This window comes from Lepidochelys kempii, chromosome 11 (assembly GCF_965140285.1).
Source record: "Lepidochelys kempii isolate rLepKem1 chromosome 11, rLepKem1.hap1, whole genome shotgun sequence".
NCBI classification, from domain to species: domain Eukaryota; kingdom Metazoa; phylum Chordata; order Testudines; family Cheloniidae; genus Lepidochelys; species Lepidochelys kempii.
The window spans coordinates 21,672,716-21,688,216 of NC_136390.1; the positions used below are offsets into that span (position 1 = coordinate 21,672,716).

General features: G+C 39.6%; 1 protein-coding gene across 8 annotated transcripts in view; it reads right to left on the minus strand.

Moving 5' to 3' along the window:
* LRP1B (LDL receptor related protein 1B) overlaps positions 1-15,501 on the minus strand; it is a 1,329,376-nt gene that overhangs the window by 543,269 nt on the left and 770,606 nt on the right. For all 8 annotated transcript variants that reach the window (XM_078847919.1, XM_078847920.1, XM_078847917.1 and 5 more), the window contains one exon: positions 13,761-13,877. In XM_078847919.1, the coding sequence (XP_078704045.1) occupies positions 13,761-13,877 (117 nt within the window). The remainder of the gene's footprint in view (positions 1-13,760; positions 13,878-15,501) is intronic.

Sequence of the window (15,501 nt, forward strand, 5' to 3'; positions counted from 1 at the left end):
CACTCCCTTTCCTCCTCCCCTTCCACATCTGTCCACTGTAATCAGTGCAAGTCCATGGTATAAATGCAGCCATTCTGAATCAGCAGATTTTACAGGAAAAGTTACTTGCTGTACATTTGTATGAAGGAATAGTGTTTACAAGCTAAGATGAAAGTAAAGAACAGTTTAGTCCACAATTTTCTCCTCTAAAAAAATCCTTCATTCTGTACTACTGTATTTTATCTTAGTTTGTCTGAGAGACACTAAACAAATTAAAGTTGGATTTTGCTGCATAAATGCACCTTTTCAAACGAAGGATACTCCCATGAATTTGTATTGAAATGACAAATAACTATAGAAAGCTTTCAAATACATCAGCTTGCTGAAATTTAAAGTCCATGAAGCTTCAAAATTTTTATATTTGCCACACAAACTTCAAGGGTTCTCTTTTTGAGACACCAATCCTGCAAATACTTATGTATATACTTAATTTTAGACATGTGAGTAGTCCCATTGAAGTCAGTGTGCTAAAGTTAAACACGTGCTGTTTTTTTCAGGATTGAGACCTGAATTTTTATACCTCAGCATTTTTTTTTAATACAACTACCCTGTTTAAAGTGTGGCATACAGAAAGTAGAAAAATTAGGAATAGTTTCTGCTATTCCTTATTTTAATTTCTGCTAACAATTATGCACAGGAACACAAAGAAAGAGAGTATCCTTAATTAAGCATCTGTTACCTCATTCTAGGCACAAATAAAGATATGCTCGTAGAATCGAACCCTCAGATAGACCAATATCAAGGGTGCAATATATGTGTTTTTCTTACCGTATGTTCACTGGCATGAAGAATGCTGAGTGAACAAGCATTCAGCATCATAACTTTTTAAGTGCTACGAGGACAGAGATGAAAACAAATGGCATCTCCTAATTAACACATTACCTTTCCTCTCATATCTGCATATTTTCAAGTAAGGTGTTAAAATAATTTGTCAAACGTTCAGCATCTTGTACCTGGATGCTAGAGATATGCAAAAATGCTAATATATATAATACCTAGATTTGGCAGAGGCTCAAGGGACTTCTAAAAATGCTCTCTACCAGCAAATGCAACTTTAAAAGCACCACAGGTTTTACCTTAAAGGTATTCTGACTTGCCTCTGCATTCAAATAGTTTTATTTTGCTTTTTCAAAGCATGTGATTGATTCTGAAGTAAATAATCTGAATGATCAGTATTCTACTGTGATGCTCTGTATCCTGGGGAAACACTCTACATCCCTCAAGTTCATCTCTATAAAATGACTGTGTGGTATCCAATGCAAAATTTGTCATGTTGGGTGTTTTCGGAAGGCTCATGATGCACTGAGCATGGTTGTTATAGTGATGTTATAGTAATTGTTATAGGTTATAATTTCATGTATGGAGTTATGAGGCTGAAAATGTATCCTCATGGTTTAAAACAAGCCCAGGCAAAAACTCTCCAAGAGCTGAGAGGCAGTTCATGTTCATGCTCATCAGGGCATGTATGGGAGAAACCCAGCCCAGCCTCACAGGAACAAAGGACGCTGGCCTAGACAGCAACAAAAGAATCTGTTGGACTGTCGAGGGAATCACCCCCCTTCCTTTGGTCAGTATGGAACTGTGATGAGGTAATGCTCAACTGACTCTGAAGGTGGGGTTGGCAAAGCCAAGAGGGAAGAAAGAACATGATAAAAGGGAGAGACGTTTGCCATTCTCTTTCTCTCTTCCACCTACATCTATAGACGCCACACCAAGTGACTTAAGCACTGATCAAAGGGGAGAGCCTGACTGAAGAGAAACCAGCCAGTCTGTGGGGAAAATCATCTAAGTTTGTAAGGGCATTGAAAGTGCTAAGATCAGTTTAGAATGCATTTTGCTTTTATTTCATTTGATTGAATCTGACTTGTTATGCTTTGACTTATAATCACTTAAAATCTATCTTTATAGTGAATAAATCCGTTTGTTTATTCTACTTGAAGTAGTAAGTTTAGTTCGAAGCATGTCAGAGATTCCCCTTGGGATAACAACCCTGGTACATATCAATTTCTTTGTTAAATTGATGAACTCATATAAGCTTGCAGTGTCCAGCAGGCATAACTGGACACTGCAAGACAGAGGTTCCTAGGGTTGTGTCTGGGACCGGGGATATTGGCTAGTGTCATTCAGTTGCACAATCCAAGGGGCAGCTTACATGCCAGAGGCTATACATGAACAGGCCAGGAGTGGGGGTACTCACAGCAAAGCAGGGTAAGGCTGGCTCCCAGAGTCAAGGACCGGAGTGACCTAGCAGATCACTGGTCTGGATAACATGAGAGGGGAACGTCACATATACTGTACTGGCTTTCAGTTTACCTTCACTACACTCAGTGAGGAAGGTGAGAAGATGAGAGAAAAGAAGGGATGAGTTAGAGAGAAGTTAAAAAAGGAAAAAAGACAAGATTAATGCATTTGATTTTACAATTCCACCATCCTGTAAGTTTTTCCATGATACCAAGTAGGGCCCTGACTCTGCAAAAACTTATACTTCAAGCATATGAGTAGTCCCACTGAAGTCAATGGGTACTATGACTGTATCATAGTGGGGGGCTAGATGCATAAAAATATCCTTTGCTTGACTGAATCAGCATGCTCAAGTCTTTGATGTTATTGCCCTGTAGAGACTGGTTGTAATCAGTATTGTGTCAAAGTAGGAATTATATGGTTAATTTCTAAAATTTTTATTTGAGGGCTCATGTGACAAGACGACACACTCTGGCAAGATACTGGGGAGACATGCTGCTCTTGCAGACAAGAGAATCAGACACAAGCTTTGATCTCTGAAAGCATGTGAATGAGTAACTTTTTTTGTCTTACGTTAAGAAAAAATGAAAATAACCTGCCTAGATAGACTTTAGGCAATGCAAACTTTAGGTAAATTAAGGGATCAGTTTATTTTCGCTTAATACATTTTTTTCTATGCTTTTAATTTTCTTTTCTTTTTCTTTTAAAAAAGAGAACTGCTCTCTGTTCAAAGAATTCACACTGTTTTCCTTCCCCAAGGACAATAACTGCACAGACACATAAGGAACTATCAACTACAAAACTCTGAAGTTTTAAAGGCATTTAACTCTTGTTCTGGTCTAAAGGGAAAAGATTGGAGAATTGTATCACAAGGAGATGTGTTTCAGACAGCCAAGGAAGTCAGTACAAGTGAGATTCTGAGAGTCCAAGGAGGAGTGAGAGTAGCAGGTGGCCCTAAAAAGGTAACAAGGATGTAAGCCTTAATACTACTGAAAGCTAACAAAGATTCTCTAGAAGCTAAAGGAATGGAGACCCACATTTTGGGCGTATAAGGTTCTGCATGCATTTGAAGTTTGTAAAAGGACCATGTTGTCTTCATGTATTTTGTATCTGTATATGCTGAATGAGATGAAAGAATAGTAAAACGAAAGGTAGGCAGAGATCTATCTACTATTGACTAGCTGCTGAGCTGGCGCAGGTGTGTTTTTTGTTCCAGCTAGTATCTGAAATATCTCACACTCATAAAATGTGCTCCAGATAGTCCTATTCCTCTCTAAAAGAGATATAACTGTTATTATATATGGACCCAGCAGAGAAAGGAGATAGACACACACAGGCAGAGCTGATTTAAAGCACAGCTGTCTGTGGTGGAGATTTTATTGTTATGACAGCAAAACTTAAATGAAAACCAATGTGAGGCTATGCCTCCATGAACACAGACTACCTAACAATTTAAAGTGACAGGAAACTACATTACTCTACCCTATTTTAAACCACTTTCCTAATATTTTACATGACTAACATAAAACACTATATAAACTAAGTAACATCTGCAGGTGGACTACTGCAGTCTCTTAAATTGCAAGGGATTATTCTATTCTAGGATAGAAACTCACTAACTAAACAATTTATAAATTATTGGTTTTCACACGTTCTTGGGATAACATGGTGATGGTGGTGTTGCATTGTGCTGAAAAACAGGAATTGCCTGTGGTAAGGAAGCAATTAGATCTGGTAAGGAATTAACTCGATCTAAGTTTCTTCCACCAAGTCTTCAAAATTATGGGTTGTAACGGAAGGAGGTTCAATTGGAGGAACAGAAATTCTACTGGGACATCCCTGGACTCTGGTACTTAGAAGCAACAACTGATCCATATGCCATTCCCATAAAATACCATTAGATGGTTTTACCATGAGTGAAACAAGTTCCATGCATTTTACATTTTTTCCCAGTACCACATTCCACAGTTGCAAGTCCACACTAAGTCTCTTACTTGAATAAAAATGATGATGAGTCTTATGTCAATCAATTTGCATAGCTTGGGATTTGGCTACATGTGAGGCAACATCAGGACACAACAGGTACACAAAGACTGCTTCAAGAAAAGCATTCCAGGTGATTCTTGGGTAGTAGCATATGGTATGTTCCTGTAGGTAAGCAAGAAATTATCTAATTTCTGCTGATGACTCAAAATGTACTTGTTAGCTCTTAAGGTATGCTTAAGTATCTGTTCAAAGCACTCCACTAGTCCATTTGTATCAGGATGGTATAGAGCACAACATTATGTGCTGATGTCCATTTGAAGCTAGGAACTTCTGAAACTCTTCAGAACAGAATTGAGGTTCATTGTCACTCACCAACTGTAACAGCAAACCAAACTGACTGACTGAGGTATAACTATGTCCAATGGTCTTAGTAGCAATAGTAGATGTCATTTTGGTCATTTTGAATGGGTATCAACTACAACCAAAAACATACAGCAATCTAATAGTCTTGCAAAGTATATGTGAATACGCATCCAAGGAGTCTGAGGTCAAGACCAGATGAGCTGGGCCAGGATCATGACGAATTTGCTGACATGTAGTACAGCATGTCACCTTTCTCTTAATGTCTTTGTCAATCCCCACCCAGCAGTCATGGATCTGGAATATGGCCTTCATTCGTACAATGTCAAAATGACCTTTGTGAAGTACTTTCAAAACCTGAGATTGAAGTGATTTTGCAATGATTACTCACATTCCCCATAAAATGCAATCTTGAGTAGCAGATCATTCATATTGCTGTCACGCAAATTGAATAAACTGAGGATTCTTAGAATCCAGCACTGTACCTTGTAGTACCATTCCCTTTCACAAGAGAAAGCACATCATCCTTAGCAGTTTCTCTGTTGACATGTTTACTAGTGCCTGTCCGTCAAATTGAGATAAAACACTTTGTCAGACATTTCTTTGGACTGATGGGAGCTTGGGATGACAGATGCATCAGACCATCAGAATTGCCGTTTCGAGTCTTTTTATGGAATTGAATAGGATAGGAATGAGCTGAAAGAAAGAATGCATATTGTTGCATGAGAGCTGCAGCAAATGACAGAATTCTATGTTTCAATCCAAAAATTGAAAGTAACAGGCGATGATCCATCAGCAAGATAAAATGTCTACCATACAGATAAGTATGGAAGTTCTGAAATCCAAAGATAATGCTGAGAGCTTCTTGCTTCATTTGTACTTGTTCTTCTTAGAGGTAGTGAGTGTTTGTGAAACAATGGCAATTGGTTTCTCCCTGCCATTAGGGAAAACGTGGGAAAGAACTATACCCACTGCATATGGTGAAGCAGCACAAGCTAATTGCAGTGGTAATGAGGCACCAAAGTGCCTAAGAACTTTGGCTGATGTCAAGAGTTTCTTTGCTTCCTTAAATGTACACTCACTCTTTAGTCCATTTCTTCTTTGCTTGTAACAGTTCATGTAAAAGTACCAATATTGTCGCCAGATGAGGCAGAAATTTACCATAGTAATTAAGCAGTCCTAAGCATGAACATAACTGTGACACGTTCTCTGGTGGTGGCACTTGAAAACACTGCCTTCTCTTTCTCTGGCAATTTCCTTTAGACTCTGACATCAATTACATGTCCCAGGAATTGACCTGAAGGTTTGAAAAACTCATATTTTTCTCAACATATTCTCAATCCTTAGTCTTTCAAGCATTGCAAGACAGCATCCAAATGTTGAAGATGACCCTCTTGATCCTTCCCTGCAACAAGGATGGCATCCAATAGAATTGAACTCCATGCAGTCCCTTCAGAATCTCATTCATGGCTTCCTGGAACAGGGCAGCTGCCCTTGTGACACTGAAAGGCAACCTGTTGCAACAAAATAAGCCTTTTAGCATGTCGGTTTTGAGGTATTTGTGAGATGCCAGATCAATCTCTATTTGTAAGTATGCATTGAGAAAATCCAATTTACTGAAACATTGTCCTCCACTAACAGTAGCAAACAAATATTCAATATGAGGTAGTGGATACTGGTTAGCATAAAACTGGATTCAGGGTCACTTTGAAACCTCTACAAATTTGACAGAGGCATCTTCCTTGATCAGTGGTACAATGGTTATAGTCCACTCAGTGTGTGAAACTGGTGACATCAATCCAGTGTTCTCTAAAGGGTCCAAATCAGCCCCCAGAGTCTTCAGAGCATACAGCACAAGTCTGGGCTAACATGATTTTGGCTGGTTGGCTGACTGAACCGTGAGCTTGACTGACACACTGCTCATCTTCTCCAAGGTGATCACCTTGATCTTTGTACAATTCACCTTGAACTTCTCAAGCCAAGTTCTGCTAAATAATGGTGGATACTTCCCTTCTATCACATACAAGGGGAAAACAATGGATTGTCCATCTATTGTCATTTGGAATATCCCTTTTCAGACTAACTTTTCTCCAGAATGAGTCATCAAAACCATGGCGGTTTCTTCCAGAGGAACTTGTGATAAAGTCTGATGTGACAAAATCAGTGAAACCGCAGCTCCAGTATCAATATCCATTCTTGCAGGAACTCCTTTTCTTACTCCAGCTTCTGATAACACATACAGTGCGAGGTCTTGGTCAATGTTAGTAGTGCTCTTGTCTTTTTCCACATTATGAATTCCTGATTTCCATCTTTTCTTAGGTTCAATCTTCATAGTGTCTTGGATGTTTGGTTATGCTGTGTTGCTGACTGATGAACTGTGAGACAGATTACAGTAATATATCCTTTCTTCTGGCACCTTCTGCAAATGACCTGGCATGCCCAGCAGTCCTCCTCAGTGTGGGTAGTTTATGCACAATGGCCACATGGAAATTCCTTAAGTTCCTATGGTTCTCTGTCTCACCGATTCAGGAGGTGAACTTCTCAGTACACACTACATTCCAGAGAATCCTTCTCTGTGGTTTCCATGGCAATAGCTACCTCAACAGCTTTCTTGAATGTAAGCATTGATACAGATAGTTACTTTTTCCTGTATCTGGTCATTGTGTAACCCAGAGACAAACTGATCATGAAGGATATCACTTAATATTTGTCCAAACTGACAATGCTCTGACAACTTTAACCTTGGAATAGCACGAAATTTTGCTACCAATTCTCCACTTCCCTGATGTCGCGGATGGAACCAATAATATTCTGATATCTTTGGTAGAGTAGGAGAAAAATGTTCCTGTATTGCTATAGTAATTGTGGCATACATGGCAAATCCAGGCACAGCTGGAGACAAGAAGTCATGCAGCAGTCCATATGCCTTAGGACCTATCACTGTGAGCAAGGCTGAAACTTCTTGTCTGTCTGGAATGCAATTGCAGGCTGCAAATTAGTCTAAACATTTGAGGTACAACACTCATAAACCTGCAGTTTTCACCGAACTCATCAACCTTTCCCACACTAGTTGCCATTTTTCTGCTGGGCTTCTCACCCTCCCAGATGCCTTCACTTCCACAGAGAACCCATCATCCCCCACCCCCCCGCCTTTTTTTTTTTACTGTGCAGCACTACCGGCACTTGATCTCCCCCTACTGGCTGTGTGCTCATACTACAGCCTTTGATTGTACTTGGGTTCCTTGGGCTGGCTGCAGACCCTCAGTACAAGCTAAAACTGCTTCTCTCTCTAGCTTACTTGAGAACAAAAATGGATGCCCTCCCCTCCCTATTCTGTCTTTGCAGCAGCTAGGCAGCAGAAAACTTCTGCTGTGTTCTGTCTTTAATTGCCAACTTCCCCTTCTCTAACTAGCTGATTCCAGCTGTACCTGAAGCAAAATGCAGCAGCTGTTTTCCACCTTCTGTGTCCAGGTGAACATTTTTCTTCCTTTTAAAAAAAATAGTATGTGCTTACTTTTTCTTCTTCTTTTTCAGGCAGTAGAAACCACTAGACACTCCTAGGAAAAAAGATCCTCATTGCCAACATTTTATATCTGGACCCAGCAAAAAAGGAGATAGACACACACAGGAGGAGGTCTCAGAGTGGTAGCCGTGTTAGTCTGTATAAGCAAAAAAAAACGAGGAATACTTGTGGCACCTTAGAGACTAACAAATTTATTTGAGCATCCTGATTATCACTACAAAAGGTTTTTTTGTTTTTGTTTTCCTCCTGCTGATAATAGATCACCTTAACTGATCACTCTCGTTATAGTGGGTTTGGCAACACCCATTTTTTTCATGTTCTCTGTGTATACATATATATATCTTCCTACTGTATTTTCCACTGCATGCATCTGATGAAGTGGGTTTTAGCCCATGAAAGCTTATGCTCAAATAAATTTGTTAGTCTCTAAGGTGCCACAAGTACTCCTCGTTCTTTTTACACAGGAGGAGCTGATTTAAAGCACAGCTGGTCTTCTGTGGAGACTTTATTGTTCTGGCAGAAAAACTGAAACTAAAACCAAAGTGAGGCTGTTGCCTGAGGCTACGTCTTCACTTACCAGGGATCAATGCTGCTATGATCAATCAGGAGGGGTCGATTTAGCAGGTCTACTGAAGACCTACTAAATTGAACACAGAGCACTCTCTGGGTGACTTCGGTACTTCACCAGAACAAGAGGAGTAAGGTAAATTGACAGGAAAGTGTTGATGCAGCGCAGTGTAGACACCACAGTAAGTCGACCTAAGCTATGTCAACTCCAGCTACATTATTCACATAGCTGGAGTAGCATAACTTAGATCGACTTACCCAAGTAGTGTAGACAAGGCCTGAGTAAACACAGGATGCCTAATGATTTAAAGGGATAGGACATCACAATAACAGAGATATAATGTTAAAACTTCTCACTCTTAGTCAAACTATGCCCTTTACCAGGATCTTTAAGCACCGAAATGTTCGTTAAGTCTATCTATCCCAACTTGACTTTGGAAAGATAGCATTCTCCATGCCACTACCATTTTGTTGTTAGATCCTTTATACTCATATGTTCTACTTTTTGGAGCTTGTTGGCAATCTGAGATCAATTTTTAATACTATATTGGTATTTGCTATTGTTTTGGATGATTACTCTCTTTCTTACTTTCTTTCTTTCAATTATATACTTCTCTCTCTCTATTTTACCTATATACACGTAGAATTGAATACAGCTATATGACTGCTATTTATTATACTTACATGTATATTCTATACTTTTAACAGTATATCTGGCATGACTTATTATTTGTCAGGAAGCTAGTAGAGTTTCTTTGAGTCGGTAACTGATAGCTTATATGTTTCCATTTTGAAAAAAGAAAACCTTTTAGTTTTAATAAAAAGTGAAAGGAAAAAGCCAGCACAGTGATAGGAGAAGTACTAATGAAAGCTGTAACCATGCGAATGTGATCAAATAAAAAAGCTATTTTTAAAGAAACTTTTGGCAGTTCTAAGTCAAGACTTGTGACATGTAACCTTTTAAACTTTTTATTGAAAAAAAAAATCTAAAAGCAGAACAGAATCATTACTAGACTAACACCTCTAAAGGTTTTGGGACAAAAAGGAAAGGATCATGAAGCTTAAAATAAAAATGTGCTAAAAAAAACATGACAATCAAGACAAGAGCCCCTAAAATTGGCAATAAAAAGTTTTATATCTCTTTTAATAAAAAAATGTAAATTAAAAGAGGTCCTGGACAAAACACTACAGAAAGGTGACTACACTAAAGACTATGAAAAGTCTGGAGCAATGAGAAGTTTCAGAAAACATAAAATAAAACTGCAATGATAACACTTTCTCAGGTACATTCCTTTTATTTTAGATTTATTTTAAGTAAGAAACATTTAATATATTTTAATAGTGATTACTGGTGGAATTTTCAGAAGTGCCTAATAAAATCAGATGCCTCATTCTTATGGAAAGTAAATGGTATTTCAGTTTCTAACTTTCCTAGGTGCTTTAGAAACTCTCACTCCAAGTTTACATGGTTAGAATGTCTGAAGCAGTCAATAGCTTACAAGTATTTTCAAATACTCTCTTCAAAGACATTTTCTTCTTTTCATCACTACTAGATTATCAATTCTTATCCTCCCCAAGTACAGCATATAAATTAGCAAGTCAGAAATTATATAATTATTATTTAGTGAATAGGAAGCATCTTGACAGGGCTTCTTGCAGAAAGCACATGACATGGCTGCTTTGAGACCTATGCTAGTTACTTGTGAGTAAGGCTACATTTTAGTCACAGGTATTTTTAGTAAAAGTCATGGACAGGTCACAGGCAGTAAACAAAAATTCACGGCCCATGACCGTCTGTGACTTGTACTATATACCCCTAACTAAAACTTGGGCTGGTGCTGGGAGGTGGCCCAGGACTCCATGCGTACTGGTGTCACAGTAAAATTGCCCCATGGAAATATCCCAGTCACAGTAAAATTGCCCCCCATAGGGTCCAGTCGGTAAGCACCAGCATTGTATATTGCTAACGCCTATATATGCATATGCATGGGATAGGATTTTGGGAGGGGTTGAAGGTGTGAGCATGGAGCAAAAGATTCCTTTGGAGGTTGCAAGAGGCTGAAGGGGGAGGAAGGGAGAAAGGAATGGGTTAACTTGACAATCTAGCTAGGTCTGAAGATAAGAAGGTGACTCCAGGCACCCAAGGCCAATGCACACAAGCAGACTCTCTGATGCCAAGAAAGACGGGACCCTGGATTCCAACCCCAACCAGCCATGAGAAAGGAGAATTGAGCTGAAGCGAACTGCAGGGTCTCTGAAAACTAGTGAGACTGCAAATGTCAGCAAGTAGAAAAACAACAGTCTTGCGTCCCTGAAACCGGTGTGTTTTGGGAAAGCTGAGGAAGCCATGGACAGCCAGTTTGGACTGGTACAAAGAGCACGGGGGACAGAGGTCCCTGAACAAACGCCCGCAGAAGAACCCAGGGCTTAAAAAATCCTCTCAAGACCCAAAGCAAGTTGGAGATCAACAGTAAACCCTGGATGGCCTGTGCACAGGACAGAACTCTTGTCCACCCTTCCCCCTCTTCTTCTTACGTTACACCCGGGCTTGGCCAGCCTCGAGTCGTGCGTCTGTGAGTATGAAAGCGGGTCAGGGCTCGGGCACTAACTCTTTCTTCTTTCCTTTGAGGGACGTGGGGAGAAACCAGCACTCACTGCTGTTATTTTTTTTAAGCTTTAAGCTTTAAAACTTAGTCACTTGGTGTGCTCCTTCATCTCATCCCTTAAATATCCTGCGGCCTCAGCCTGATCACCTGACACCCCAGGCAGATTGGTAACATAAATCTGTCCCACTGGGGGGTGGTCCAGGACCCCTGTGGGTGCTGGGGAGGGGGTGTTAGAAGGGCTGGCAGGCTCCCTACTGAGTTCTGAGCAGCTCCCCGGAAGCAGCCTCTAGGGCAGGGAAAGCTAGGAGGGCTCTGCGTGCTGCCTCCACCATGAGCTCCAGCTCTGCAGCTCCCATTGGCCGGGAGCCTCCCTCCTTCTCCCCACCCTGAGGTAAGCACTGCCCCATAACCCAACCCCATAACCCAACCCTGAGCCTCTTCCCACACCCAAACTGCTGATGGCCCAGGGGCTGCCCAAGTGTTTGGGCAGCCCTTGAGCCAGCCACATTGGCCATTGCAAAAGTCACAGAGGTCACAGAAAATCATGGAATCCATGACTTCTATGACATCCGTGACAGACACACAGCCTTACTTGTGAGCTTCCAGTTAAATTTTAAGGTGTTCATTTTGATTAATAAATCCCTGACTGACTTGGGATCAGCCTACCTGACAGATCACCTCTCCCCATAGCTACAATCAGCAGAAGCTCAGATATTAGATCCCTCTTGCTGTATTTGAGAGAGGTAGAGTTCTCTGTAAAGTGCCACAAACACAATGATACCCCTCCGGTTCCAGTCTCAAATAGTCTGGATTTGTTGACTGTTGTAATAGTTGGTTTTACTAATTTACCCTAATTTGAAGCTCAATTGTAAAAAGTGAATGAAAGGTAAAAAAAAAAGTCAAAATAACCTATAACAACAAATGTTGATGGGGAAAGGTACAAAAAAGGGACAGAAAGGCTGAATTAAACTAAACAGAGGCCTACTGGTATAATTCAAAGACTGTGTTAAGATTATGCCTGGTAAACAAGACCAGTATACAACCAGAAATCGATGAACCAAAATTGGTGTATTGAAAATTAGGCCTAATTGGTGAACAAAATAAGGAAAGGATGGGCTATTCCGCCCATCTCTCCCCTTTTGGGGTCCTGAAAAAGAGGCTTTGAGGGGAAAGTTGGCAACCATAATGGCTGACTGAAAGATGAGAGAAAGGGAAGGAGTAAGCTCCACCATCATGGCTGTTACCCTCATTGTCTCCCGGGACTCTGGACCTTCTTCATAATCCTGAGATATGTCCTGACCAGACAAGGCCAGAAAGAGGGACCCAGATGACATCACCATCTCCACCAGCTCAATCTCAAACACCACATCCTCACCCCCATGTGTCCTTTCCTTTACAACCTTATTTCTTTTCTTTCCTCTCTCTCTCTCTTTCTTCCTTCTGTCTATTAAGAGTCTGGCTTAGTTGTCCAAGACTTGCTATGCTGCTGTTAGCCTGTGAACAGAAACAGGCAGCTAAACCAGTGCCCTAAAACAGCCCATACTGTTACAAGTTTATCAGGTCTTGGGGTGGCTGATAAGACTGAATGCGGTGACAGGTTGCAAATGAGAGTGAATGCCAGAGACAGAAACTGAATTTTCTCTTTGCTATTATTTTCTCTCCCCTTTCGTATGAGTAGGTCTTGTTTTGTCTTTTAGCAAACAGGCTTTAACAACAACAGCAACCAGCCCCTCTCAGTTACTCTTTTCCTCAAACAGATTTTACCATCTTTAACACCTTCTCAGAAACTGCCAGACAATCAGGCAAATTTTTGTTTTGTTCTGTTTTTCCCCTTCTGGGATGTTGTTAAAATCTACTGCTTAGATTTTGAATGCTTTAACTGTTTTTCCTTCTTTTTTGTATCTTTCATAAAGGTCCAAAGTATCTTTAATGGTGTGATTGCCATGGTAGGAAGCAGGCTGAGGTCGCTGTATACCAAACCCTAACCCTCATTTAAAACTGTTTAAAATTGGACAGCAACTGGATTACCAACACCTTTGTTCATATATTTAATCTAAATTAATATAACATGACATTCAGGGCATGCTGAAGAGCCTATTTATTTCATTTGGCCTTCAAAGAGAGATATGGGGCTGAGATATAGGCCAAACTGTGGGGGGTGATAGTATTTGATTATGAGTTGCTGCTTGGTAGTGGAAATGAGCTTCTAAATCAAAATAAATAAAATAAAAGTTTTTAGGGCAGAAATGCAGTAATTATTTATTGATTCAATAAAAATTAAAAAATCCTACTATATCTTGTCTATTTGGTTCTTTACTTACATAAAGAGCTAAAATATCCTTTAAAATCCTCTTATTTCTCTTTTTATACCAGACTTTAAATCTTCACTTGATGTTTTTAATGTCCAGTTTATGTAGGGTAAATACTTAGTAACTTACCACATGATGCCATTTCATCTGTTTCATCACCACAGTCATCCTCCCTATCACACAACCATGATTTTGGAATACAACGTCCATTCCCACAAGAAAACTGATCAACTTGACATGTTCTTGCTGCAATGACAAAGGCACACAAAATCTTAAAATCTTAAAAGCAAGAGATAGAGTACAATCTGCTAGATCATTCAGTCCATGGCTTTTCTTAGAACTAACTTAGCAGGTGGAGGTCTAAATGGTATTTGCTTTGCCCTTGACTGAGTGCTATCCCCATCTCCTTTCCTCTCAGTGGAATTGAAGATACCTGCAGGACTGTACCCTTATCATTACATTCAATCATTCATAATGGATTTCACAGTAGGTGGGAAATTTGTGAGGTTTCACAGAATTATGCAATTACAGGAAATTAAATGTTAAAACAATATTAATGTTGTAGTCAAAATCATCAAAAATCTGGAAATGCCAAAGTAGGATTAAGGCTGGCATTCTCAAAGAAGGCAAAAGAAGTTAGGCATCCAAATCCAACTGAATTCCAGAGGAAGTTGGGTACTTAATTTCCCTAGTCTCCTTTGAAAATCCAAACCTAAATATTCAGAGCAGTGATTAGTACTTAAATAAAATTAATTCAGAATTAGATGATCCAGTTCATATTACCAATTAACCCTTCTCCCTATCAAATGTGCAGACAGTTGCTTGCTATATTTAATTAGTTCTGTGTATTATGGTTTTCTTTCCACTTTAAGAATTAAATTGATGGTTTAATCTGGTTTGTAAAGAAATCATGTAATTGCTCACCTGACATCAGTCATCCACCAAGGTTTATAGACACATATTGACAATGAAGACAAAGGGAATAATAGATTTTCATTATAGTAAACCAGTTATTATTTTTACACACCACTGAAGTGTCTTTTGGGAACACTGGACCTAATTCATTTCCGGCATAATGCCATTAACCTTAGCGGAGTTATGGCAGGGATGAATTTGGCCTATGGTGTGTGTGTGTGTGTGTGTGTGTATAGATATATATATCTTGTAAATACAGGCTTCTTCCAGATGTACATAATATTACACTACTTCAGATGCTCTTTGTTGCTGAAGATTTAGCTAATGTAAAATGAAAAAAAATCCTTATGATTTTTTTTTCTTTTAGATTCAGTTCAAGTGACTATGATGGGCAAAGTGCTAAACACTTGATCTTTATTGCTTCAAGAACATTTGTACGCATTTTGATGTGTGCTTTAGGTTGTTGTCATGTTGAAAAATAAATCCTCTTCCCGGTTTCCTCCCTGATGGGATTATTTTGATGTTATTATTGCTTAACACATTGTCAGCTATGCCATCAAAATAAAAAAATAGCTCACCAAAATCTTCTGGAATAAATACAGTCCTACACTGTGACAATGATGATCATAACACTCATCATCATCATGGTAAATCCCCCAAAAGATGTGGATTCCTTGTAAATCGTGTGCCATCTTGTACAGTCTCTGGCAGGATGCTTAAGGTAGTCTGATTATAAATTCAGTTTATATCCATCACTGGCAATGTTACTGTGCCACCAAAGCTTTTGGCACCCATGTGATTGCCAGCCACGTATCAGCATTCCTTGGTACACACACTTGAGAATGTTTTGGTCTGCCATCATTATAATACCAAAAAAGCTGAGAAAACAAACCAATGGTGATGGAGATAATTGCTGGATTTGGTTTTGAATGTCCTGGCTTCTGATCTTGTCTTG